Genomic DNA, 10,658 nt, shown 5'->3' on the forward strand with positions numbered 1-10,658 from the left:
TTCCTTGCTATTTAGTTCAAATCTGTTTCTATAAACGCATATGTCAATCTTGTTTTCGCACTGTATTTTTATATGTTACACCTAAAATATTATTTCACATTAATGAAACTCTAGTGGAATTCTCGCATTTGGTGAAGTTTTAAATAAAGTGTGTGGGGTCCACATAGTATAATTATAAGTCAAAAACTTGTGTGAAACGGTCTCACATGTCGTATTTGTGAGACGAATCTCTTATTCGGGTCATCCATGAAAAAGTAGTACTTTTTTGCTAAGAATTTTACTTTTTATTGTGAATATGGGTAGGGTTGACCCGTCTCACAGATTAAGATCCGTGCTCACATGAGATTCACTCTAATTATAATGATGACTCGAGAATTAGAGGAGTTAAAAAATTCGAATTAATTATTTTTTCCCTTTAATATTACACGAAACCAATCTAAAATTTGCCTCTAAAATATGATAAATAAATTATGTTATAGTCAAAATATTTCGATTTCATTCATAATAAATTAACTATTTCAAAAAATATACTACATATAAAATTTCCCTACATGACGTGAGATATTAATTATCTATTCTACATGAGATGATTTATTTCCATGCGGGTCCGTGAAATTTTTATATACAAACTGACATACATATAGTTTTGTATATCTCGAGTACGTAAATCTGGCGACGTAAAACTTTGTTTAATCACCATATATATGGACAACTTGGCCAAAGTATGTATATATTAAATCACCTGGTAATCAACTAATTTGCAAAAAAGAATTCAGTCAAAATATATATTGCTTCAAACTTAACAAGCTCCGCCGGCTAAGGGCGGCAGTGCAAGTTCGAAGATGACGAATTTGGCATCATCAGTGAAAATAACACTTAAAAACAATCAAATAATCTTTAAGAAAACTTGTCCGACTTCAGACTCAGAAACCCTGTAAACCAACCAAACAATGGGATCATCCCTCAGTTGCTGTGATTCAGAAAAAGTCGACGAAGGGCACGTTCAAAAACAACTTATAATTCAATTTTATCTTGTTTTGTAATATTTATTATCTTAAGTTTCAGATTTTAAATTTTTTTGGGATTTTTTAGGCTGACATTCAGTGGAGGAGATAGCAATACGTGGAGAATTTTCACGTACAAAGAGCTGCATTCTGCTACAAATGGTTTCTGTGAAGATTACAAGCTCGGAGAAGGAGGCTTTGGAAGTGTGTATTGGGGCAAAACATCGGATGGACTTCAAGTAAACTTTCATATTCTTTGGATATATATTCATATAATTCATCAATAAGTACTAGACTTTTTTTTTAAAAAAATCTCTTATAATAAAGTCACATATTTAAAACCAAAAAATTGAGATTCATGTGAAAATCGCCAGTATGTGTTTCTTAAACCATATTATGTGTTCACTTCGACTTAATTTAACTGAAATCAAGAAGCTGGTGATATGTTGATTCCGATTCTACAATAGTGAGTTTTTGCAATCACAAAAAAAAAAAACAACGATTTTTGGATTTTGGCCTAAAAAATCAGTTTTATGTGTTTCTTAAACATAGATTTTGACTTAGCTTCTTTTTAATTAATTGAAATCCAGAAACTGGTGGGAAGTTGATCATGCTTATACAAAAGTGATTACAATAACAAATTAGTATTATAATACATTATTTATCAAACACAGCTCTAACCTCTGATTTTCAGCTTTTCAATTTTGTTTTAAAAAATTACTCACTTCTGATTTTTTCACACTTTTCATAGTCTATAAATTTAGTCACTTTTTAAATACAATAATCTATTGCAAACACTCCCTAATTTGATATTAGCTTATCACAACCCCCTTCTTTAATTTTGTACCGTTTAACTTCTTGTGGTAGATTATATAAATTATTTGTTAAGGGCATGCAGGAAAAATTAATTCTATTTGTGTAATCACATGTGCAATCTAAGACATGTTATGCCATTGAATAAATTAAGTTAGAAATTGTATTCTATCAACTAATTTCAAATTAGATTAATCTATAAAAAGTAAAAATATAATTGCTCACATAATCATCAAATGATCAATTAAGCCAGTAGCATCTTGGAGATCAAAATTTCTCAATTGTTTGAGAAATTATATTGTTTTAGTATGAAAAGTTATATAATGTATTTTGATAGAAAATTTAATTATTAGGACCTTTTAATTTGGATATGAGCATCTATATTTCATTGGGATTGTAGGTAAGTTTCTATAATTTTTTCATGTACATAAAAAATGCAGATTGCAGTAAAGAAATTGAAGTCCATGAATTCAAAAGCCGAAATGGAATTCGCAGTGGAAGTTGAGGTACTTGGAAGGGTGAGACACAAGAATCTGTTAGGCCTCAGAGGCTACTGTGCTGGAAGCGATCAACGTCTCATCGTATATGATTACATGCCGAATCTCAGCTTGCTGTCTCATTTACATGGCCAGTTTGCTGGTGAGGTTCAGCTTGATTGGAAGAAGAGAATGAAAATTGCACTTGGATCTGCTGAAGGCTTGCTGTAAGACTCTTGTTACGCTAACATTCGAATAATTAGTCGCGCCGCCTAATCAAAGAGGCGAGCCGAGGACCACAGTCGTTCTCTTGAGCTTGAAATTCTTGAACATATGAGGCAATATTGTCTGTTAATCCTTCTAAAAAATGTTTTCATTAATAGGAAACACTGGAAAAATGCTTACAATGTTTTTTGATTCTTTCCAAAAACATATTTTCATTCGTCTCCATATTTTGGAATGACTAGATATCTAGAGGCAAAACAATGTCTTTATCGGTAAAACATAACCAAACCTTTCTGTGTTTCTTGATTAATTTTTTTTAAAATATATTTTCAAAGAACTCTTTCCTATGAAAAGTTTGTGTAAGTGAAGGATTTATTATTTGTACGAAATAACGTGTTTTTATTCTCTCATAATGTTAGGTACTTGCACCACGAGGTGACACCACATATCATTCACAGAGACATCAAAGCTAGCAATGTACTGCTGGATTCAAATTTTGAGCCATTAGTAGCAGATTTCGGGTTCGCCAAGCTGATCCCAGAAGGTGTCAGCCACATGACGACACGGGTAAAAGGGACGTTAGGATACCTCGCTCCTGAGTATGCCATGTGGGGAAAGGTTTCCGATAGTTGTGATGTCTATAGCTTTGGAATTCTGCTGCTAGAGATTGTCACCGGAAGAAAGCCTATTGAGAAGCTTCCCGGTGGCATTAAACGGACCATCACGGAATGGTCGGAGCCCTTCATAACTAGAGGGAGGTTTAGAGATCTCGTAGATCCTAGGCTAAGAGGGAATTTCGATGAAAATCAGTTGATACGGACGATAAATGTCGCTGCATTGTGTGTTCAAACTGAGGCAGAGAAAAGGCCTACTATGAAGGAAGTGGTGAGCCTTCTTAAAGGGCAGGAGCCAAATCCCAAGAGGTCGAATGCAAAGATTAAAAGTTTTCGGTACGGGGATGATTTGATGGATCTTGATCAAGCTAGTGACAACGAACATAATGTCTATGAAGACGAGAGCAGCGTATACGGCGTGTTCGGTGCCTTGGAGAGTCAGCAGATGAAGGATACTTACAGAGGTTATGGAAAAAAGATATAAGCATGTATCAAACTTCAGTTGCTATTATCTTGATGTATACTTTGTCATAGAATGCATTGGGACTTTAAGGGCAATGGTTCTTGTTTTTTCGTGTTTTCTTTTTCTGGTAAAAACAATTTGATTTATAATTATTTGTGAGGTGATTAATTATCTTCATGGAATTCATATTATGTCAACATTGAAAATGTTGGTGGCTGATCATGTCAACACAATTAGTACGTTTTTCCACTGTTTCAATCAAGAAACTTGATGTTTCAACATTTGTATATGTCGGACTTTTGGCCCCAGGGTAAATTTATATTTGTTGAAAACTGGGACTTCTTTTTTTTTTTTCCTTTTTTTTTAATTCTAGAGTAGGGGAATACTCTAGAACTAAGTGGGATCATGCTACACATGAAAATTGAAACAAAAGTTCAACGGACTGTACGTATAGCCGTTAACATTGAGTACATGATTAACATGACGGAAGAGATTCATGCTCAATTGTTGAAGCAAGCTTCCACTCACCCAAGAAATCAAATGCAACAAACAGACAAGGAACATCCATAAATTTTTACAAGGTTTATCAAGCTTTCAAACAATAGAATACAACAAAAACTTGCATTTTCTAACAAGTAACACAAAGATAGTCGCTATTTGGGTCAAGTAGAGGGATGTTTACTCCGGGTTGCTTCCAATTTCGCCCCACTGACTAAAGCTGTGTAGGCTGGCAGTCGTCTTTTACATAGAAAAAAACTTGGGGAATATGGCTAGTTTTGAGCGTTTTATGCGCCTGCAAAAATACAAGGATGTGGGGAAAATTCCAGGTCAAGATATAAAAAAATAATTCAATACCTTGATCAGAAAATTCTAACAGACAGAAGCTTCTAAATTGTTCGACAAGAATTCGATGTTCCATTTAATGTTTTCGAGGTAAAATAGTAACAGTCCGAACAAATGCCACCAAAGGTTCTAAAAGAAAATCGTTTGTTTTCAGCTGCATCACTATGATACCCCAGTGGCCAGTACTCCCTTCTCTCTTAAGAGATCCTCGCATGTAGCCATGTACAAGGGAGAACTTCAGGTTGCTCTCAGGTTGCTTAAGACTTGATGCTGGATCAATATCCAAACTTCGGACCCATTTTTGATTCACATCCTGATTGTAGCTTAGGAATGATTTCAACTCAACAATCATTTTCTGTCGAATGTTATCCACCTTCCTTGTCAAATGGTATTTCATCAAAGTGCTTTAAGGTTTATAACCAAACATGGTTTGGAACTCAGTACCACTTACTCGTCAGCCAATTTTAGGAAATTTTGAGATTTCATTCTCGCAGCTACAAATTGGTAAAAATAGAACTAAAATACCTCTCTAGCCAAAACATTTCGCCATCAAAGTGCCCCTTAAAATTTGGTTGGTTGAAACACGACATGCTGAAACATAAATACTAGCAAAAGATCAGATTCCTGTTAAAAAAAATATAAAAGAAAGAAATTCATTGACAAAGATTCATTTATTAAGCCATACAATAAACATTCAAATACCACAAATCTCAAAAATTTAAGTTAATGGCCATGGGAAATGGGCAACCATAAATTTGTAACATCCTCTCGCATGTTAGCTGATAGTGAAAAAATTGTAGCCACGGTATTAAAATATCCATGGACGCAAAAGCATCAGGGGTGATTACCTATAAGGACCTGAAAATTTTGATACCAAGTAGAGAACGGAGATAATAAATCCGGTATAAATATGATAACAGATATAAACTAAAAGTGCTCAAGAAAAGTCTAAAACTTTTCTGAAGTATGATCTGAACTGGGGAGACTATCTGAACTGATTAGAAGACTGATCGAAAACTAGTGAGACTATCATAAACTAAAAATCAGTAGTGACAAACGGTCTTAATATTCAATCCCAAAAAAGAAGCAAAATATTAGATTATGTAGATACTCTCTTTTAGCAGATAACATATGGGCAAATTACATCAACATCGGCACCTTCTGTAAATATTCAAGAATGCAAAAACCCCTTATACAAAATTAATTGCATTTGAAACCCTGTGTTTGCAAAAATCAGTCATACAAACGGGATAAATTTACTTGAGTTTTTTTTTTTTTTAAAAACAGGGGTTAAATATTCTTGATTTTTAAAAAATGGAGGATATATTAGCATATTCAGGGGGTTTCACACCTGTTAGTGCAATTAGCCCGATAAAATATAGATCGAATTTAAATTCAGACCAAGTCGGATTGATTAACCAAAATGACAAAAGGGCCAGATATCAGACCCATGTGCACCTGTGAATCACTAGCCACAAAGCTTAAACTAATTGCCACATTATTTTATATTTGACAATAACCAAATAAAGTGATAAACTCAAAGAAGTATCAAATTAAAATACTTCAAAGATTGTATCTCCGATCTGATTACCTTGATTTGTGCCCTATTATATGTATAGGTGACGTGAACTAATCCATCACTTGCTTGGATTACAGCAGGATAAGAGAACTCCATTCCTTGGGTATCCTCTAAGGTAGCCACATCAGTCCACGAGTCCCCATCATCTAGAGATACTGCAACTTTGAGTACACCTCGGGAAATTGTATTGTAAGCAAGGACAAGGCACCCATCTGTAAGCTTCACTCCATCGATTCCTATTCACGAATAAGGCTACATATGATTAACGAAAACTGTTGGAGCAAATACTTTCAACAGTGCCATTACACAATTGGATATATCTAGTAAGGCTGAAACCTGAATTTGGATTTGGTAGTTTAGTTTGCCTTGCGTAATCCCAGTTATGGCCACCGTCACAAGATTCTGACATGCAGATTTTACTAATCCCGTCAAAGGATCTCAAGAGAACACGGATATTTCCATTTGCAGTCTGGTAAGGAACAGGTTGAATTACACTAAGAGACATATCTTTAATGTATATTGGCCCATATTTTCTCCACGACAGACCCAAATCTGAAGTTATCTGCTCAACAAGATTACAGAAGAAGTCAGCCACTGAAGATTCATTGAATTTTTTCAAACACGACCCTGAGATAGAATAGTTATCACAACCTCCATCCATGCACCCCATGAATTCCAGCTCTCAACGGATGATCCACACAGCAAATCTCCATTCTCTAGCAAAATAGGCTGTAGATCAAAATTCATCTCAAGTCACAGAAGGGGACATATGAATATCAAGGAATCAACTGCCTTGTAACAGGCACAAGCACCATGAACGTGACTATACCTTATTCTTAATCGGTCCCAATATACCAGGAGGAAGCTGCTGTCTCTCCGACCAAGTAATGCCACCATCAAATGACCTCTTCATGCATCCACTCCATCTAAATAGCAAACCATATCAAAGGAAAAAGAATCAAGTGTAAATTTGATGTACATTTACAATTTGAAGCCCTGTGGATTGTGACACCAAATTATTAACATTTAATCCATGAAACGTGGATAATTTTTTGTCACTAATGAAATTGCTTTCCGTTGGAAATTAGTGAGAATGAGAACGACTGAAATGAAAGGAACAAGGTCTAGGCTCGAAGAATTACTTTTGAACCTCTTGACCGATTTTATAGAATAGTAGCAACTCGTTGGAAGGGTGTTTAAATAGCACCGGATTCCACATAGGAACATTAGGTTGTTCATCAGCAATGACAGGAGAGTGCCAATAACCATCCTGCAAACGCATTTAGCAATATAAGATTAGTTCAAAGGGTATCGACCACAAAAGGAGGGATGTGAATAAGGTTCCTGTAACTTGAATTCAAAATAAACAAGTGATTCATCTGAAGTTTCTCAGTGGAATTACGGGAAGGACAAACAATTACATCAAATATTGCAAATGAAACACTTAAATTATCTCCTGAATATCGAACAAGTGGAACTGGTTTCAAGAAAAGAAGGACAAATGCACAAGTTATAAAGTAAATTCATGCACCTTGTAAGTCTGCATCCAAATCTTAACATCGGGTGCTCCCTCTGCCGTGCCACCAAAATAAGCTACCAAAAAATGATCTTTGTCAACCTAACAGAATAAAAACTTAATCAACCTATAACATTCATTTGATGACTAAGGTATCTGATAAGAAATTTGGTTGTCAAGAAACACCTCTACAATTGTAGAAGCATGGCAGCTATTGAAAGGTACCGAATTTGCAGGAAAAGTCAATTCCTCAACCAACGGCATCCAAGAGCAGCTATCATTCTTCATGTTTGTAAATATCGGGGTATTTACTCGTACATTTTGTGCATCACTGGATAAATTAATAGAAACCCAGGAAATCTGAGAAGGAAATAGTAAATCAATAATAACAGAATGAATAAAATAGCTATTTTGCAGCGTATGTTGATTATTTTTCCAAATGATATGCTAATTTCAAGACTAAGAATATATACTAAAAATAGACAAATAGCCTCAATCATACCTAAGTTTTAGAATATCTCTTTCATCGTTGATGCTTCTAAGTTTACATTATTAATGTGTATATAAAAAGTCAGAAATCAGAGAGTAAAACTTATTTGCTCCATAAGGTTGACTTGTGCATGAAGCTTTACATGATATTTGGGTATCTCACTTGATTCAATCATGACTATGCAATTTCAAAAAATTTCTCTCTGAAAAAAATTATGTACCAGCATTAATTTCAGAAAAAAGGGCACGTGTAATTGGGCTACTTTGTTGACCCATTGCCCCATTTATAAGCTGTACATAAGAACAGATAAAAAGATAGTAAAAATATGTGTCATTGTTTTACTCTTCATAAAATTATCAAACATGAAACACACTTTATAAATCCTGTTCACTGCCACCTTCAGTCTACTCGCAAGTGCATTCCATTCTCATCAAAATTAACACCATCATTACAAACTATATCTAACGAATGACAAAATGACTAACTTGCTTTTTTATATTTGGGAAGCAAGACAGACATTGTTTCTTACTTTTGTTCATTCTCATAGCCTACTTCATTTTTATTCTATTGTTTGGTTAGCTTAGAAACTATGTAAAACAAGTCAATCATCAATGTTTCAATAGCTATGTTACTAAATTAACCATATCTACAAAATCAAAGACAACTCTACACTAAAACGAGCATGAACATCCTACAAAACCAGCACCCCTCGGACAGAAAATCAGTTTACGCCTTCTGAAATTCAAGAAATTAAGCTTGACACTAACCAAAAGGAAGAATTATCTTAAAGAGACAACTAAGAAAACACAAATAGCAATATCAAAATCTAACAAATCCCAGAAACTAATTTTCCCACTAGCACAACCAAATATCACCACATTCCGGGCACAACCTACAATTTCCCCAGCCAAGCTAAGATATATGCGTGTCCATTCAAAAGCCGGTAAATTAGTGGGAAGGTAACCTGCCACTCTAACTCTCCAATTGCTAGAATACATGTGTACCATTCAAATGTCAGCAAAATTAAATAATGGGAAAAGTAACCTGCAACTTCAACTGTCGAACTATATAATGCAAGCGTGATTCACAATCCAGTGTACGAAGTAGAATACCGATGGAATATATGTGCCGCATCCGTGGCTCAGATTACATCCATACAAACATGGAGTTGGACTCTTGTCGGATATCTGCAAGTCAAACATAACTTTCGGGTTAGTTTAACATATAATGCGTCAAACAATTTTTATTTATTTATTAAATTTTAGAATTTTTTTATAAACTAGCCTTCAAAGTTCAAATCTTTGATAAAAATAAGTGTTAAACAAAACTTACAAAAAAAATTAATATTTCAACCGCGCAAGATGGGATGTGAACGGTGGTTACCTTTTCCCCGCGACCTCTATCGGAGTCCTTTATTTAGATTTCAAAAATTAAACTGCAAGCCGCCGATCTTTGTAAAAAGGCGATGTAGGAAGAGGGAGTGAACAGAGATGTTGCGTCAGATATGTGGAGCGGCGACGGCGAGAAATGGCCGAACGTGGCGGCGGCGGTTGAGCGGTTGACGAGGAGACGAGGTATTTAGGGTGCTTTGTGCAGAGTGGCGCATGAGACCAATAGATTCACACCAGCTGGCGTGTGGGTCCACACAGTTAGCTAGGAAATATTGAATTGTATATGAATAATATTTCGATATATTGTGCATTGATATGACATGGATTTGTTGTAATAGATAAATAAAATAAAATTTTTATAAATTAATAATGCACGAATTTTTTATATTATTTTAATTAGTGTTTTTTGCTAAATAAATATTTTTAGTTCAAATTAGAGCGAACCATTTAAATCAATCCTATCTAAATAAATATTTTTGGCTCGAATTATCTAATTAAATCAGTTGAAATATGTAAAACATATCGTCATGTTCCATCATTCATCATGTTTTCAATCTTCATAGTTTTTGGCTTTTAACTAGAAATTGAATTATTAACTTCAAGAATATCCTTTTCGCTCGGAATACAAAGTAACACGTGAAAGCATCAGTTTGTTTCCAAAGTGTAATTCTTTTGACTTCCAAAACCAAATTTTTTATGGGTTAAGAGTTTTTACGGCGTTCGAACGATCTCCTTCTCAAGACTCGAGTGATATATATGATCGTGCTTTAATTCTCCTTATCTAGTATATACTATTGTTCTGGTAAATTCCGTTGAAAAAATTAGCTTCTTTTGTGGGGTAGTAAACGGTTTCTCCAAGGAGTTAATCCATGCACACGAGTCATAAATTTCAACCCAACATAGAAAGGATACTTCTTGTGATGTCTGAAGCAAAAAAAAAAATTGTAATAAGGTGATTTTTAAAGATTTTTGGTTATACTAGATGAGCTGTACCACACTACCTCTTAATTCAACATTTCTCAATCCGCCATGATTCAAAAAACCACCCCACTGGTACTTAGATTTCACAAATCTCCTTCCGGCGATCAATGAAGTCCAGCTGTTTTTCTGCATCATTTAGATAGTCTTGGCCTCGTTCTTGTATAGACGGTAAAATCTTGTTTTACTCCGCAATGAGATTTCTTACCTCAAGAAAGAGTAACATGTGGGAAGATTGAAAAATTTGGGATGATGATCAAAACGGA

The 10,658-nt window shown here is 34.7% G+C and overlaps 2 protein-coding genes across 8 annotated transcripts; one reads left to right on the forward strand and one right to left on the reverse strand.

Annotated features, from left to right (window-relative positions):
* Window positions 1-950: 950 nt before the first annotated feature.
* On the forward strand, window positions 951-3,682 carry LOC140828165 (PTI1-like tyrosine-protein kinase At3g15890). The gene is made up of 4 exons (XM_073191150.1): window positions 951-997; window positions 1,093-1,243; window positions 2,258-2,520; window positions 2,938-3,682. The coding sequence occupies exons 1-4, from the start codon at window positions 951-953 to the stop codon at window positions 3,614-3,616; spliced, it is 1,140 nt and encodes a 379-aa protein (XP_073047251.1). The 3' UTR covers window positions 3,617-3,682.
* Window positions 3,683-4,016: 334 nt separating this feature from the next.
* LOC140826027 (uncharacterized) lies at window positions 4,017-9,669 on the reverse strand. Of its 7 annotated transcripts, none has more exons than XM_073188113.1 (11): window positions 9,407-9,669; window positions 9,068-9,210; window positions 7,720-7,893; window positions 7,549-7,635; window positions 7,160-7,287; window positions 6,847-6,943; window positions 6,669-6,746; window positions 6,354-6,579; window positions 6,030-6,253; window positions 4,964-5,029; window positions 4,017-4,388 (listed from the first exon to the last, which is right to left on the reverse strand). In XM_073188113.1, exons 2-10 carry the CDS (start codon window positions 9,155-9,157, stop codon window positions 5,000-5,002), a joined length of 1,134 nt encoding a protein of 377 aa, XP_073044214.1. In that variant the 5' UTR covers window positions 9,158-9,210; window positions 9,407-9,669; the 3' UTR covers window positions 4,017-4,388; window positions 4,964-4,999. The 7 variants fall into 7 exon arrangements, with proteins under 7 accessions (XP_073044214.1, XP_073044220.1, XP_073044215.1 ...); XM_073188119.1 differs by lacking the exon at window positions 9,407-9,669 and adding an exon at window positions 8,244-8,313 and having other exon boundaries at window positions 7,720-7,864; window positions 9,136-9,212; XM_073188114.1 differs by lacking the exon at window positions 9,407-9,669 and adding an exon at window positions 8,244-8,313 and having other exon boundaries at window positions 9,068-9,212.
* Window positions 9,670-10,658: the final 989 nt, after the last annotated feature.

This window comes from Primulina eburnea, chromosome 3, assembly GCF_022965805.1.
Source record: "Primulina eburnea isolate SZY01 chromosome 3, ASM2296580v1, whole genome shotgun sequence".
In the NCBI taxonomy this organism is placed as follows: Eukaryota; Viridiplantae; Streptophyta; class Magnoliopsida; order Lamiales; family Gesneriaceae; genus Primulina; species Primulina eburnea.